At 35.7% G+C, this 17,644-nt stretch overlaps 1 protein-coding gene across 18 annotated transcripts in view; it reads left to right on the forward strand.

Moving 5' to 3' along the window:
• The window catches only part of COL25A1 (collagen type XXV alpha 1 chain), a 470,156-nt gene that overhangs the window by 390,570 nt on the left and 61,942 nt on the right, over positions 1 to 17,644 (forward strand). For 15 of the 18 annotated variants that reach the window (XM_040476457.1, XM_040476443.1, XM_040476447.1 and 12 more), the window contains 3 exons: positions 5,636 to 5,668; positions 6,135 to 6,170; positions 11,131 to 11,175. In XM_040476457.1, the coding sequence (XP_040332391.1) occupies positions 5,636 to 5,668; positions 6,135 to 6,170; positions 11,131 to 11,175 (114 nt within the window). The remainder of the gene's footprint in view (positions 1 to 5,635; positions 5,669 to 6,134; positions 6,171 to 11,130; positions 11,176 to 17,644) is intronic. The other 3 variants (XM_040476475.1, XM_040476454.1, XM_040476471.1) reach the window with 1 other exon arrangement.

A 17,644-nucleotide genomic window follows, 5' to 3' on the forward strand; every position in this document is an offset into this window, starting at 1 on the left:
TAACTCTGTCCTTACAGTGTGACAGCAAGCATAAACAATATGTACACAAATGAGTATGGCTGTGTTCCCATAAAACTTTATTTCTGGACACTGAAATTTTAATTTCATGTAATTTTCATGTGTCATGAAATATTGTTCTTTTCATTTTTTTCTTAACCATGTAAAAATGTAAAAACCATTCTTAGCACATGGGCCACACAAAACTGGAACTGGCCCACAGGCCTTCGTTACGAGTCTCTGCTTAAAGAAAGGAAATCTTCTAAACAGAGAGCAGTTTTTTTTGAGTGAAAAAAGTTTATGCCAAGTCTGAACAATACCTATGTGGATTTATGTAGAGAATTTTATGCTTTTAGAAGTTGCATTTAAAGCTTCATTTTTAGAATGTAGACCAATAATTGTTTCTTTAATCACACATTTTTAACATTTAATTTTCCAGTAGTAAAGTAACCTTTTTCTTTGAAAATTCCAAGTTCATCTCAAAGGAATACTGTTTTCTATTAATGCAAATCATTTACCATATTGACTCACACATAGTAAACTCTCAATAAATGTTAGCTTTCTTACCACATGGAAATTGAAATCAACTAGACTGGTTGTTTTCTTTTTTATCAAGAAGTTTTACTAGTCAACTGAAATTAAGTACAAGAAATCCTTCAGTTGAAACGGAAATCATTTCTATAAACTTTCAATAGGTCTAAACAGGGGATTGTAAATAGGAATGTGTAACGTATAATATGTAATCTGACCTCTAGCATTCATCCCGAGAATGCCGTAATTGGAATATAATTTTTGATGTGTTTTTTTAAAACATTTCCTGCTTCTGTCATATAATTTGTTTCCAGTATGTTGGAAACAGTCTTCTCATGGCCTTTGGGTTCAGTATGTGAAACTCATTCATCATGTACCAAGTTCTAGATGTAAAATCAAAAAATGCCTTTTTTTTTTTTTTTTTTTTTTTTGCCATTGATGTAGTAAATTACATCATTGACTGATTCATTTTAATAGGATTTTTTTTTTTTTCCTTTTGATCCAACTCAGTGCCTTTGGATGGTAAAGCAATCTAAACCTTTCCAGACTGGTCATCTGGAAATGCTGTGGAACTGTAAAAACCACTAGGCTGGGTTTTGTCCGTGGCCAGCAACTGCCGTGCACTCTAGGCTTGAGAGTGTCATGCCAGAGAATGATTTCAGTCATGTGTGGAGTGACTATGCAAAGGTTATGTTCTGCTCTTTGGAGTGTTAATGCCACCCAACAAATGCAGAAATGGATTTGTTATCTCTTTTGGTCAACTTGAAAGTAGGTGTTTGTGCAGCACGCTGAATGGTTTGACCATGCCACTCTATTACTCACAATTCAGTCTGCAGATTCAGAAGCTCTACCTTCACTGTCTAGCAACAGCCTCTCTGTGCCTTCATTTTCACTGCTCCCTCAGTCTCCATTCCTGTAAACACACTGTCTTCTTAGTTTATGCCCACATAGCATCTTTGATTTGCATCCTCTGAGCCTTTCCAGAATCCACGCCCATATTTGGAGCTACCAATCAAATTATCTTTTCTTAAAATCACATGTGAAGGCCTGTCTAAGAGGGCCCCCACCCCCACTCACCTCCACATTGCACCATCCCGGGTCAATGCAGGGCCCTCTCTAACTTGGCACATATGGTTCTCTCACCTTACAACACTCTCTGTCCACTCCCTCCTCCATGTTCTATTCTTCAGTCCACTGAGACCTTAATTTATAAGTCATTTCCCTAAAGCAGCCTTTCAGTCTCCCCCAGATTGCTTAGGCTACCTACTCTGTGCTCCCATAGCACTCTTTAAAGTCCCTTTCATAACTGTTATTGGGATTTATTATAATTCCTTTTTTAATTGGACATCCGGCTCATTAGAGAAGGAAAAACAAATAAATAAACAAAAAACTATATGATGCCAAATTATTCCCAGCATCAGTCCATGTTCCTGGCATATAGTTGTAAGATAATAAATATTTATTGAATAAACAACCTTTAAAATTTTTTTTTTCCTTTCAACTGTTTTTTATTTTTGTGGAATGGTAGATCTCTTTCCTGTGACAAGCATTTGTTTATCATGTCTTCTGGCATGTAAGGGGCACAGAATATCCTAAACATGAGAATCTCTTCCTACCCCAGATTTAAAAAAAAAGAAAAAAAAGGAAAGTATTTTTCATGCTTTCAACCAATAACATTTTTGTGTACATATATTGGTATGTGATTATCATGAGCACAGGTCAAGGGCAGGGATTGTAACTGCATTGCTTCCTGTTTCACCCAGCTCCTCACATCCCTGCAAACAGCTGGCACATAATGGGTGCTCAACAAACATTTGCAGAATGAATTAATGAATGACAGAAATGTCACCATATTCACTTCATTTATCCACATAGACTTTATTAACACATGCATAAAGTTATATACCAACTATTGTATTTGAAAATTAGCATGACCAAAACCAGAAGCTCTTTGTGTTTGAATGATCAATGGTAAAGCCCAATCTATTTATCTCAAGTGTCTCCTCAAAGAATTTTCCCATTGGTGACTTACCCTGTTAAAACTTGGGTTTCCAGACCAGCTGACTTATGAAGCTAAGAGTCTACTTAAGACATACTTGGGAGTGCAAGAGAGCCAAAGCATAAGAGACTCTTAAAAACTGAGAACAAACTGAGGGGGGTGGGAGGGTATTGAGGAGGGCACCTTTTGGGATGAGCACTGGGTGTTGTATGGAAACCAATATGACAATAAACTTCATATATTGAAAAAAAAGACATAGTTGGGTTTTCCTACTGTAATCCTGCGTTTGCTCTCACTTTTGCAGAAATGAGGATTATGAACACTGACTGTTTTATTTCCACTCCCTGCAGCATTATCCTTTAAAATGTTTAACTTATGACTGGCTTTCAGCAGTTGTCTTGCCACTTAAAAGTTAGAAAAATTCCTCAAGATTTCACAGTCTAAGTTTTTAAAAAGAAAATTAAAATATCGCTCATAGTCCCCCATCAAATGAAACTGCTCCAATTTCCACAAATAAATCAGCCTTTCAGGAAACTGTCCTTTTCTTTCCATCTACTTCCTATGAGAACTAAATCTAGTCCTTATTCTCATTTGTGGATTATCCAGACACTTTCCACTAAGACACTAAAAATAAAAGGTTTTAAACTGCAGTTAATACAAGCAGCTTCCTTTTAAATTTTTTTTTTTTAACGTTTATTTATTTTTGAGACAGAGAGAGACAGAGCATGAATGGGGGAGGGGCCGAGAGAGAGGGAGACACAGAATCGGAAGCAGGCTCCAGGCTCTGAGCCATCAGCCCAGAGCCCGATGCGGGGCTCGAACTCACGGACCGTGAGATCGTGACCTGAGCTGAAGTCGGCCGCTTAACCGACTGAGCCACCCAGGCGCCCCAACAGCTTCCTTTTATTTACAAGTTTACTGGAACCTTTATGCCCTGTTGTCAAAATGAAATAAACCGATAATTCTTATTCTAATAAAAAGAACATGGCAATGGAATATAGGAAGTCCAAAATTCACTTATCCTCTTGTTGCTTCAATGTCCTTATCTATTAAATGAAAATAGTAATATCTGCCCTATCTCATCAGAGTTTTATGAGGTATAAATGAGATGAGGGAAGGGACTTAGCAAAGTCAAAATTGCTTTCAGGAATACAAAGGTCTTATTGTGCAAACTATTACAAACCTGATTCATTGGTGTTGATGGCTTTCAGATTTGATTTAGTAGAAATAGAAATAAGTATTATTTTATTAGCCACATTTATTTCACTTCCCATTTGGAACTCAATCGAATGTTAATGATTAGAAAGAGAAATCAGTATAATATAGTAATTAAGGTCCTTTTCTTATGTTTTGTCATGTTTTAATTTTTCCTTGGGTTAAAACAATTACAGACATCACAGAGGATCACATATATATCAGTTTCCTCAGTAAGCTAATTTATTATTCCCTTCTTCTTCCTAAGCTTGTTTTCCTTCCTAAATTTTTTTCATTTTTTTAAGTTTATTTATTTTTTTGAGAGAGATAAAGAGCACAAGCAGGGGAGGGGCAGAGAGAGAGGGAGAGAGAGAATCCCAAGCAGGCTCCACACTCAGCACAGAGCCCCGCACAGGGCTTAATCGCACAGACCATGAGTTGGACACTCAACCTACTGAGCCACCCAGGCGCCAATTTTTCATTTTGATCCTTGACTGCTGACTTATTTAAAACATTCTCTTTGAGATTTGTTCATTTATTCATCATATATGTATTGAGCATATACTATGGGCTAGGCACTGAATAAAAATTGACACTGAATCTGCCTCCATGTGGCTGATTGTCTAAAGAAGGGACAGACAACAAGTACGTAATTATGGAGTGAGCTATGCAGGACATGAACAGAGCTCAGTGTGAACAGTAAGATGTGGATGTAAGGGGCATAAATCTTAAGTTGGTTGGTGAAAGGTTCTTTGAGGCAGAGCCACTTAAGCCAAGACCTCAAGAGAGAGAAGATGCCAGCCTGCAGAGGGGGAAGGAACAGAGAGGGGGACAAGTGCTCAAGGCACAGAGGCCTGAGGCCTCATCTCTGTCTCCGAAAGAGAGCGATGAGGAGCTTCCTAAATCCAGAACAAGGAACTAGACCCCTGGAGTTCCTTGAGCACTTGCACAGATGTGACAGCTGAGGAAATCCAAGTATGTGCCTTCCTCCTTATGGCTGTTCCTATCTTCTTGACAGTCTCAAATGGCTAAGTTTTCTCCCTGTTTTGCCTTGTAGCATGTTCACGGGACAAGGGGCTAGAAGGAGCTTAAAAATCTAGGCCCATTGCTGGTTTCATTTCAGAAATAAGCAACATTCTTAACTAACCTCCCTATTCTTTTCTACTAATCTCTCTGCTTATTTTATAGCATATTTGCTTTGAAAATGTAGTCACCCTCTGTGAATTCCCAAAGGAATACATTGCCTTTTAGAAAACCAGATTCTATCTCAAGATTTTCTCTCAGATCGTACATGTGTCCCTGCCACCCATGAGTCATCCATCATCCTGTAATTTTCTGGTGACTGCATCACAATGAAATAAATGTAAAGCTAGAGAAAATGTGCCGGTCATAACTGTGACTGTGCTTCATGAGGAAAACAAACTGACCTGCTACGTGGCTTTTTCCAGCTCGACATCATTAACCCTTTGACTTCATCTGTTGAACCCTGACTTTCTGAAGACCCAGAGGGTCAAGGAACTCCCAGTAACTGATAGCCCGTGACATTAATAAATTCCAGAAATAGAGAAAACCAAAGTTCCAGGTCTCCAAATTATAATTTACTACTTTAGAACACACTTTTAGCACTGTATCAAGGGAAGAGATACATATTTGTATATTTATATTTACTTTAAGGAATATAGTCGTTAAGTATTTTGCTTTCAAAATAAACCCATGTTTTTAGAAAGTGCATTGTTTACCTTGGAAATTGTTTACATCTTAACAGCTGATATGTTGATATCATTTTATGGAGCATAGTCAGGCCCGTTAGTCATGGGGCTCCCTTTGAGTGCCATGTCGAGATGGTTTTCTATGTGTTTGTATGTTTCCTATTCTCATAACTTGTGGAATAATCTCCCACGGGTTTTGTTTTAGGGTGACCCTGGATCATCTGCGGCAGGAATTAAGGTAACTATAGCCTTGTGAGTGTTTATACCCCAGGAGTTACAGTGTTGAATTTTATAAGTCTCTGCTTTCTCTTCTTTTGTTCCAAGTTTGATGGTTATAACTGTTTTTATTCTTCTTCAATAATCAGCTTTCAAACACAACAGGGAGTATCTACTAGAAATCTGGTAAAGGCTTAAATAAGAGGTCTTGCCTTCACTTGTCTCTGTGATTGGTTTTTATGGAAATGTGGATTCATATGTGAGCTTTAGTTATGTCCGCAGCAAAAAAAAAAAAAAAAAAAGAAAAAGAAAAAAAAGTTCCTGTCTCTAGTGAGATATAGAGTAATAGAATAAAGTGAATGAAACACATATGATCAAGGAGACTAGGCTGTCTCTGTGAAAGTGTCCAGAGGCCTGAGGTTTTGGAAAATTGTCTTAAGACTGTTTTTTTTTTTTTTTTTTTTTCATCTTTGGTTTTCTTTGGTCAGGGGGAACCTGGAGAATCTGGTCGTCCAGGGCAAAAGGTAACATCTTTATTCTAGTGTGTTCTTTGTCTCATATTTGCCATTTTATATCTACTACCCACTGTGTAAAATGAAAGCAATTATTGCAAAATGATACAATTTTCATGCTTTGCATGCGGAGTGTTATTGATTGTTCTGCATTTTAAAAGGACTGATGCTGACCATAGCCAAATATGAAACACTGTGTACATGTAAAAAGATGCTTTATTAACTAACGTCTGCATATACTCAGCTGTTTGAGGCTAACAAAGATCAGTTGGGTTGGAATGCCAACAACTTATCTTGCATGTTTAAAGATACTCTGCATGTTTCTATCATTCATGAGAAGAAATGAATATTTACTAAACTGTTTCAGTAGGGAATGATAGTTTCTTATATTCCTTTTCTTTTCATTTCAAATACTTCCTTACTGATAATTTTTTATGTGAATCATATCTACCTATGCAATGAATGTTATGTTATACAAACCAGATTTGTTAATAGACTAAATTTTAATTGGAGACACTAGCCAAGTAGTTTAACCAATCTACAGATACATACGTGATTTTTTTTTAATCATTTGTGCTTCACTTCAGTGATCAATTAGAGGATATGCAATGATTATTTTTTGCATTCATATTCTCATTTGGGTCTGAGGCAGGAAACAACTGTTAGCAGTTTATTGTCTGAGCATCTGGATATCAGTGCCCAATGTGGTTAGATTTTAGATAACAGATGTATTGTAGCTAACAAGTAAATGTGAATTCCACATTAGGTTAAAGCTCTTAAGATCACGACTCTGCGTTTATCTAGCAATAGTTGATGTTGTAGAAAAAATGTGATTAGAGACATAGAATTTACCTCATTGGTATAAAGGAAAACAGAGGATAAATCTCATTATAAGAGTTTGGAACCTTAAGACATGAAAAAAATAATGTCCCCACACTCTTGAAGTCATTGAGAAGAAGATCATTGCTTTTCTTTAAAGACTTAACGATAAAAGTAATTTTTGAGAAGGTCTTTCATGTTCTTTTAAAATTTTTAAAAATAGAGTTTTCTTTGAAACACAGGCTCTAAGAGCAATGATTCCTCAGGCCCAGTTTCAAGTACAGTTCAGACTTTTTCAAAGGGCCCAGCAGAACTCTGCGAAATTTTCTGTTTAATCCCTAAGATTTCCTACTGATACTTTATGTAAGAAATTTGAAATTAGTGCTATCATCAGAGATCTATGGTCTGCTTTGGTTTGAAAAAGCAAATAATCTTCTCAGATGATCTAATTTTAGATTCCTTAGTATTTAAAATTTAAAGGCTAAATTTAAATTACTCTCTAAATCTGATATACTAAAAGAAATGCCTACAAGACTATTATGTCTTTTTAACAAAAACTGAAACAAATCTGCTATAATCTTGTATAGGTCCCACTGTTTTCAGAGTGGAAGATCTAAAATGATTTTCAATTTTTAAATAAAATATTGCCTTCTCATGATTATTTAGAAATACAGGTTTAGATTCATTCCTGGAAGTTTATAGGCTTACATATGGAAACATTGGATTTCCTTCGTATTTCATTAAAAATCTGCTTTAAATTATATCAAGAGAAGGGGTGGATTCATTAAAAGCTTACAACCTATTTGAATGAGTATGTGCCCTGAAATGCACAGCATCTTTTTCATCAATATTTAAGCCAGATTCTACCCTTTGACGCAATCTCACTTGCCCACAATATTTATGACTTCCTTTGTCTAATATCAGGATTTGGCAGTACTTACCCCAACATTGCTTTAAAAGTAGAGTATTCCCATGCTTGCTGCTTACTTAGATTAGAAAATGACAAACAGAACTGAGTACAGAATCAATTCAAGAGATCTTCCATAGCATTTCCCTCATCAGTAGAGAACTGTGCTGTGGATTCAGTACTTAACCTCCTGCATTAGGGACATTCCCAGAAATGTAGGGTTTCTGGACAGAAGGAAAAGCCCATTGATTCGCTTTTCACTGTTGGTGTTGTCCAGTATGAAAATTTGTTATTTACATCCACATTCGTAATGTAGAAATGGTCTCATTATAGTTTTTTTTTTCTTTTCAAGATTCAACAGTAAAATGTGTGATTGATACATGAGTTAGAGTGTGTATTTCTGTTTGTAAAGTGAATGTGTAGATTTATAAAAATAGGTATTGTGTTTCATCACATAGTTCTTACTTTTCTACCTTCTCTGCATCTCTTTAAAATATATTTTTTAACTTTATTGTTTTTTAATTTTCTTTTTTTTTTTTTGAAAGTTTATTTATTTTTGGGACAGAAAGAGACAGAGCATGAACGGGGGAGGGGCAGAGAGAGAGGGAGACACAGAATCGGAAACATGCTCCAGGCTCTGAGCCATCAGCCCAGAGCCTGACGTGGGGCTCGAACTCATGGAGCGCGAGATCGTGACCTGGCTGAAGTCGGACGCTTAACCAACTGCGCCACCCAGGCGCCCCTATTTTTTAACTTTAAAGGGATAAAAATACTTGATTCCCCATTGGAAGGGACCCTCCCAGTTGAAGTATATCTAGAAATATATACTGTAACAGAAATGTGGGGCAAAAGCAGAGTCGAATTTAACAGCAGACAAGGGTCTCTTTTAATGGAGGGTAAAGAGTCAAAAGGAAAGAAAGAAAAAGAACCCAAAATATAATGGGTAAATTTTAATCTACTCGGACAAGTATTCTTCAAATGGAAGAACAAACCAATTCTTAATTAGGACCCACATCTGACCTTGGGCTGTGCATGCCCAAGACCTCACCCCAGAGAAGCTCCTGAGCTAAGAAGCAGGCAAGAGTGAAGGTAACAAAAAATTGTCTTAACTGGAAGACAAGCCTTCATGGAACTCATATAGGAAGAGAAGTCTTCCTGAAAATGTTGGGATGTTCCACAAAGGGTAACATTAAATGTTTTATAATCTTTCATTGTGTCGACTGCTACAGTAAATAAACATAAATTTGGAAAGGTCAAATTTACAAAAATACAATACTATGAAATATGAATTCATGAAATATCTGTCCTTTACAAAGTTCATTTAATAATCTAATATATATATATATATATATATATATGTATACACATACACATGTGATGTAGGGAATAGCTAAATGCTCAGAGTCTCTGTAAGTATTCAATCTACGTTACAAAATATCCCATAATGTCTTATACACATTTCTCACTGTTAGAAAACATAGATGTGTGTCTATGTATGCATGTGTATATAAAACTCTTTTTTTAAGTAAACATACAATCCTTTTAATATGATGGAAGGGAAATGTGTGGAGAGGACATTTCTCTTGTATAGAAACAATGATAAGAACTATATATTTTCACAGATGGTTCAAACAGGATGTCCTGAGTTTGAGGGGACTTTTCTAAAATAATACAAAACTATAGATTTATCACCAATATGTTTACTTTTATTCGTTGTATATTCTACTGCAGTTTACTGTGCATTCGAAGGCCTTGTACTTTTTTTTTAAGTAAAAGAGAATCTTCAGTAAAATATGGATGCAAGCCCTATTTATTAAAGCTTCTTAAATTTATTGATTGAAAGGGCAAAAGGGAAAGGAAAAAGAAAATCCAATGTATAATGTTTCTGTGTATAGTTTAATCTACTTGGACAAGTATTCTTTGAATGGAATATCAAATTCTTAATGACCATTCTTTCTTCTCTGGCTTAACCTCATCTTAGTCTTACTGTTCACAGTGCAAAATTTCAGTTATATAGTTTCAAACGGCGTAGTTTTTCTTTTGCATTCCTGAAGCTCCCGTGAACTAAACCGTCAGGAAAGTCATTGTCCCCTCTATGTCTAACCATACGGCTTAATAAACAGTGTGTGGAGCCATTTTTTTTTTTTATAATACCAGAGCACATTATGGCTTTTCGTAATATGAAAATACTACTGTTAAAGATGAAATATCTGGTTATTCTTAGTAGATTTTCCATGGAATGGGGTTGTCAAAGCATTTAGATTAAAAGCAGTACCTCTCTTTACGACTTTTACTTAGTTTGATGCCCTAATCTCTTTGGGTATTTTTGTCTATCCCACTGACTGACCATTACGAAACAGTGTGTGCCTTTTACCCTCAAATATTGTTTCCACAAATAATAGTCCTCTCAGTCCAATACAGGATGGACTTTCATTTTCCCCAGCATTTCCTTTATGCTTCTTTAATGGAATTCAGGAGATTTTCTAAGCAATGTAACCTCTTGTCACTGTACTTTGTACTTAAAATAATGTAGACAATTCTGTGAAAATGAGATTTAGTTTGACTCCAGTGCGCTCACACAAAATGTATCACTTAATCTCAAACCTGAATTCAGGAACAGCTGCACACAGGGTACCATTAGCCCAAAATTGCTAAGCAGGGTTACCCAGACTCAACAATGGTTAGAGATACAGGCTGGAGTTAAGTATAATCTTAACCACGCATTTATCTTCTCATCATTCAGGAATGGAAAAGAAATCTTAGTATACTTTTAAGTGAGCAAGACTTAATGTATATTGTTTTGGTGTGACCATCTGTTCACACAGCCAACTCTTGATTATCTGAGGTAAGAGAGCCCTGGAATAGGATGCATTATTCAAATGCGTACATAATCCTCATTTAAGCAAAGAGCCTCAGCTTCCGCAAGAAATCATTTACCAGGGAATAATAAAACGTAGGAATGCCTTTTCCTTCTACTTCTCTTGCTTGCCTTCTGGTAGAAATGCCAATGAGCAGTGAGATGGCAGGAACAGAGAAAAATCCAGAAAAATCTACAAAATAGTCAACCAATCCCTGAATCAAGAGTTGACTGAACTGTAATCTCACCAAAGTCCTTGAAACTAGACAGCATTTATGTATGTATATATATGCAGCAAGTATTCAGCTAGGAACATTTACCATGTTTTTCTCCACATACTGTGACTGAGTGACTATTGTTCTATAATGCTATGTGATTTTCCTATGTAGGGTGAACCAGGGCTTCCTGGGCTTCCTGGACTTCCGGGGATAAAGGTAAATACTGCACTGACAGTCTCAGCTTCATAGAAATGTAATTAAGAAAGCCACAAAAATCAAAGGAAAATAGGAAAAAATGAAAACTAAAAATATAATGCCTCCCTTTAAACACTCTCCAGCCATCTCACTTAAATTTTTTAAATTGAGAACTAAACACAGGTATTACTAACATTTGCCATTGCTGGACATATGGCAAACATGTCTGGACAGTATATTCTACTGTTGAACCTACTATGCCCCTAGAAAAATGTAAGTGCCAATAGGAATTCTTTTAAGTCTAGAATGTCTACTTTCACATTTTAATTTTATTTTTAACATCCTATCAGATTTTGACTAGAATCAGAGTCTTAACATCTCCATCAATCGAACATGGAGGCAGCTGTTTTTGTAATTCACTCATTATAATAATCACTTTAATATGTTTTCTGCTTCCGCTTCCTGTCAATAACTCCCACTGCAAAGTACAAATCCGATTACTAAACTATTCTGACCCATATACTATTTCCATGAACTTTGTATGTATCTTTTGAAATAATTGCTTAAAGCTTAATTTGAAAGCATAGTTTTACATGTTTTAAAACTACTTAAAAAGGTCAAGAAACATACTTTTTTAAAATTATTTAAAATTTTTCACATGGCAACTGGCAAGGCTTAACCTTCTACTGCCTTAGCAGTAGTTACTCCTTTAAGATCTGCTTTTTAAAGCTTAAAAGTAAAATAATCATAATTATAATCATAATCATAATTACATAAATAAAGATTAAAAGTTTTAGGTATTTTTTAAATTCTAGAAGCATTTGATAGAGTAACATGATGCAAGTAAGATTTTTCCTTACATTGTTTTCATAGATTTTGAATCAATCTTTAGCGTGCATTAGACCATTCTAAAATTAATAATCCTAGTTTCAGTGTGGGGGTCATGTATACTGTTTGATGAAGGTTGTGTTTGAAGTATGGTACATGAGATAATATGGCTTTAGAATAAACATGTTAAATTATTGAGTTCCCAGATATCATATGGTATCACATATATTTTATGAGTATATTTGGTATAAGTAACAGACTCGAACACTGTGTTTTTCAGATTAGCATGTATTTAGCAAAATAACTTCATTAAATATGTGATTTCCTGCTGTAGAGTTAATTTATGGCAGTTACTTAGTAATTCCTGTGCATTAAAAAAAATCTTTTTACAAATGATCAGAAGGTCATAGATTTTTAAACAAATTTAAGAAAACTATACTCAATATTAGTTTAAAAGAACCTGGTTGTGTTATAAATAAGGGGAAAGGCGTTGGAAAGGAGGGGCATTGGGGAAGGTCTGGGGCAGGGTTTTCTGCAGCACTGGCTCCTAAGTTAGCAGGGCTGTGCTGTCAATGTCAGCTCATGTGGCAGGAACCTCAGCGCTGCACCAAAATCCAGCTGTCCCTTCTCCGGAGGGAGTATGAGGCACTGTCATAGAGAGAAAAGAGTATGTAAGGGTAAAGGTACTGGGGCTTTACCCTCTAAAATAATCAGAAAACTATTTCAGTTACCACTATTGTTATCATTACCTCTTACTCATTTTCTGTCTTCCACCATGAAAAACATCCCATGGCATTGCCCTAGTCGTATGTGAACTAGTCCAGATGTTTTGAATTTTTTCAGATTGGGAAGAGTGTTGGTGATTTGCCACCTCCAGTAAATGCTTTTATTCCTAGGGTCCTAGGACATTGCCAGATGTATGCCATTGAGATTGTATAGCTGATATTTTCCTTTGTTTTTAAAGCCTGAATTAGTTACCAATTGATAAAATCTTTTTATCCTCCACTAGAGATACTTTTCTCTTTAATTATCAAGTACTGCCGGGGAACTACCCACTGTTTGATTTAAATCACAGATTCTGGCTTTGGTTTAATAGCTTTGACTTCTTGCTCTAGTTCAGGATGTGGGCAGTATTCTTTCTTTATAATGTAGGTAGTAGGTGCTCAGTATAAAGAAGTCATGTTCTGGGGCGCCTGGGTGGCTCAGTCGGTTGAGCGTCCGACTTCGGCTCAGGTCATGATCTCACGGTTCATGGGTTCAAGCTCCACACTGGTCTCTGTGCTCAAAGCATAGAGCCTGGAGCCTGCTTCAAATTCTGTGTTTCCCTCTCTCTCTGCTCCTCCCCTGCTCATGCTCTGTCTCTCTCTCTCTCTCTCCTTCAAAAAATAAATAAAACATTAAAAAATAAAGTCATGTTCTGAAAGAGACAATTTAAGAACACATAGTCATTAGTAGTCATTGGATATTTATAAATGTAGAGTTACAAATTTATAACTTTATGATATAGCTTCATTAACTTGAGATGTTCTTTATTCCTTTACTGTACCTTGTTGCTTCTGCTAGGTTGCTAACCATAGGATAGTTAATTATGATTTCATAGTTTGAATGAGTAACAATATTTAAAAGATGAAACCACATGTATGGATTTAGAATGTGTGGTAGCAAGAACTTGTGTGTTAGTTTATGCTTTGGAAATACTTCTTCCTGTTGCTATCCATCCCCTTCTTATCTGCTGGTACTACAGAAAGCATGCAAATGCCATCCGTTATTTCCAAGACATTGAGGAAACCAGCCATGAAATACCAGGGAAGCTTTGATTCGCCACCTGTTGCTCTCGGGGAATGGTGGGGAACTTAATGAGCACCCAAATGCCTTCCACACAGCTCTCAGGAAATGAGCAAAGTGCCTAAATACAGACAGCAGACTCATCTATCTATCACTTCAGAGTCCCACTCAGAGACAAGTGCTAATACCTTGGGCATACATAATAAAAGTCACCAAGAACAGGCATATCTTAATTTCAAACTACTCTTAGGCTTCCTGCACAAGTATTGGAAAGTTGTCTCACCATGTGGAAGACATTTGGAATTCCTATTTCATGCATTCATGGTTCATATAGTGTCAAGATGTTCAACTGGGAAAATTAAATTATGCACAATGTACCATGCAGACATTGATCTTCTGGAATAAGATTTGATCTCAGAAAATGATTTTTATAAACAAGGCTTCTAATATGTTTTTCATGGGTAAATCTTATTATAACTAGCTTTTCTGATACCACATAAAAGGATAAGATTTAAAGTTACCATTTTTAAAATATTTTTCTCTCCACACTTATTTTGAAAAATGTAAATACATTACTTACCCCTTTTATGATTGTATTGCCCTAGTAGTGAAGCAGTATAGACCAGTGATCAAGAGCCCCAGCTTTAGAACCAGACCACCCGTGTATGCGTCCTGGTTCCACCTCCACCAGTTAATGAAGCTGTATCATGACATTGGGCAAGTTACAATAATCTTCCTGTCCTCGGGTTTCCTCATAAAATCATTGTTGTGCATACCTCAGAGAGTTGTTGTATAGATTAAATTAGTTAATATATGTGCAACTCTAAAGTGTTGCCAAGCATATAGTAAATCTTATATAAATTTTAGCTATTACTCTTTTTTTCTCTCAGAGCTCAGAATATTGGAAGCATTGGTTAGGCACCTATTCCATATAGCGTTTCTTAACATGAGTGATTTTAACTTGGAGAATGTAAAGCCATTTACATTCTATAGGTTAATAGACATAAATTCTGGAAACTCCTTTGCAGTGACGGATGAATATCACCTTTAAGAGCAGTAAGGTAACCTACTTTCTCTTGAAACATCACACTATTTCCCTTTTCCTATAACTCAAATATATTCCAGGGATAAAGGATGAGGGAACACAACATTCTGGGCATAAGACACGGTACTATCAAAATTCTCCTTCCTACACTATTCAAAAGAAAAACTGGACATGTAATGGAGGAAATTCTCTAGGCCCCAGGCATAGTGTTGCCCAGACTAAGACATTTCTTACAAATATGGATTTTTCAATGTCTGCTTTTCAGCTTTCCACAGACACCACCAGTTTACCTCATCATATTCAGAAAGTAAATTGGGAAAACTTTACATAATAAAATTAATAGAGTAGGGAAATATAATACAGTTAAAATTACATCAAATGAAAAAAGTCATTTAGATGGAAAAAAAAATTTACATTATTTTCTCTCAAGCTTGATATTTTTGTTCTGGCTTCCACATTAGTAAAGATTTGACATTCAGATTAAGAATTTGAAGATTGGGAGAGTTATGAGACAGTAACTAATTCTTTATACCTCGTTATATGGAATCATCCTTGACACTAAATCATATAAAGACTAACTATTACAGGTGGCAGGAACATTTACTTTGGCATTCTTAGGATTAATTACAATGTTCAATAATCTATAGAAATTTACCATCTAAGTCTACTAGAGATGAGGTTCCTTCCTCAGAAAGATCAAATTACATTTTAAAATAGCAGAGGAAGGTTTGAAAGTAACATAGGATATGAAATGCATTCCTAAAAGAAAAAAGAAAAGGAAGAAATAGTGGTTAAAAGGATAAGATTCTATTATTGTTACTTGTAATTATTTCCTGCTTGTACAAACTGTGTCTGAGCAGTTGAGTAATTTTAGCATCCAATTAGGAAACTCATACAGCCAGAAATCAGAGATTTTTAGCAGCCATAACGAAATCTCCAATAAACATACTGAATGTGCTTTCATGATGTAATCCTGTTAACAACAAAAAAAAAAAAAAAAAAAAAAAAAAAAAGCTGAAAGTTACGTTTTCTGAGTTTTAAATAAACCTGCTATTGTAGTTCATTTTCATCATATCACCAAGATGTTTTAATTTATACTCAAATTTTATCCTTAAGGGAAATAGTGTTTTTGAGACAGACTCTACTTTCTCATTCTTTTTTTTCCCCTCAATAATTTTACAAATCAATCATTACAAAAGCTAGCTGCCTAGAGGTTCTTATTACAACAAATGTTCTTGCTATAATCCTCAGAAGCAGGTATCATGCTGACTTGAATTCTAATTAGCCTTTAAGCAAGACAAATCTTGTATGGCTAATGCATTCAGTGTCAAGACACATTAATCAAAATTATTGGTGATGCTTTAGCACCCAGGCAAATCAGCACATATTTTCCAAGCCCTGTTGTACCATTTTCTGGGCAATGAAAATTGTATCTGCTTGGGGGTAATAAATATCATGGAAAACATGACTTGGTTTAAGCTGGTATGTCAGAGGATTTTGAGACAGGTTAAAAAAATAATGTCTTTTACTGCTTTAATTGATAATGACTTATAAAAATAAAACAAATGGTAATAAATGGAAAACCAGAGATTTTTCTGTGAGTAAAAGCTAATCAGTTTGGACTTTCTGGCCACCATTCCATTTAACAGATGGCAAATTCTGGAAGTTTATAGGGAAACACCTGGGGAGCTATTTCAGTGTGAATGAAGCTGTCTCTTCTTTCTTACCTTGACCAATAATCCCATCTATGTAGTTGTTGACTCTTGTCACCCATATGAAGGACAGCTTTTATGTAACTTTGACAAAAGATTGTTAAGTGAACTGTCCCAATAGCCATTTAGAAGATAAAGGAAGGTCATCTCAAATACTTACTTGCTCTGTATTAAGTGTGGGCTTGAAGAAAAATCCAATCAATCCAGATTTTGTGATGGAATTCTAAAACCTAATGAGACTTTTGATGGTTATTGTAAGATTTCAGAAAGGTCATCTTTTTAGGGAATTGTCTAGCTTTCCTTTGCCTTTTTGTAATATAGAAGGCCAGTTTTTGTTGTCCTCTTTGTTGGTGAATACAGTAATTGTTTGCATCGTTTTAGAGTATTTTGTTTTATTTTCGGGTGTTTTGTTTTTTATGGCTTTGTTTTTTGCCAGCATACACAGAATCTAAGCTATCTTAGTCAACTAAACTTTTTTAAAGTAACAGCAAATGAGTTGAGCAAAAGTGGCTTCAGTCAAAAGTCTTATCTTTGTTGTATTTTTTTAAATCTTCTAGAGTGAATAGATCCCACCTGCCTATAGCTAAATCTTCTTGCTTGTGTACATATTGCCAATTTATTCTCCACCCAAGAAAGCTGGGTGGAGAAGAAGAAAGAGAGCGTTAATGCTGACCTCATCAGCAAGGGAACTTTTTGTCTGGTGCAAAAACAGGGTAATTTTTCAAATATAGTACTTATTAGCTACTGTGACTTGTTTTCATTGACCTAAATACTACAGGATCAAAGTTGTGGCTGCTGAAATGGTTAGCTACAGTTGGAAAGATCAGTGTGAAACCGTTAGGCCCTCTGAAATTGGTCATGTGAAGATACACCTTTGATCTCAGCAACAGCTATTCTCTATAGACTTGGTTCTGCATCTTTATGTGCCCTGGCCGCTTAAAACTTTCATTCAAATCAGCATCTTGTGTCAGATTTTCAGATGGGTCTTCTTACTGCTAAACCTACCCTGTGCTTTACCCTGAATGAATGGCATTTCTTCTGCCCAACCCAAATCCCAGCGTAGTTGCCAAAACCACAGCTACTCTATTCAGTTTTTTTCTACCAGCTTAACACAGGGAAA

Source organism: Herpailurus yagouaroundi, unplaced genomic scaffold (genome assembly GCF_014898765.1).
Source record: "Herpailurus yagouaroundi ecotype Mexico unplaced genomic scaffold, PumYag 28, whole genome shotgun sequence".
NCBI lineage: Eukaryota > Metazoa > Chordata > Mammalia > Carnivora > Felidae > Herpailurus > Herpailurus yagouaroundi.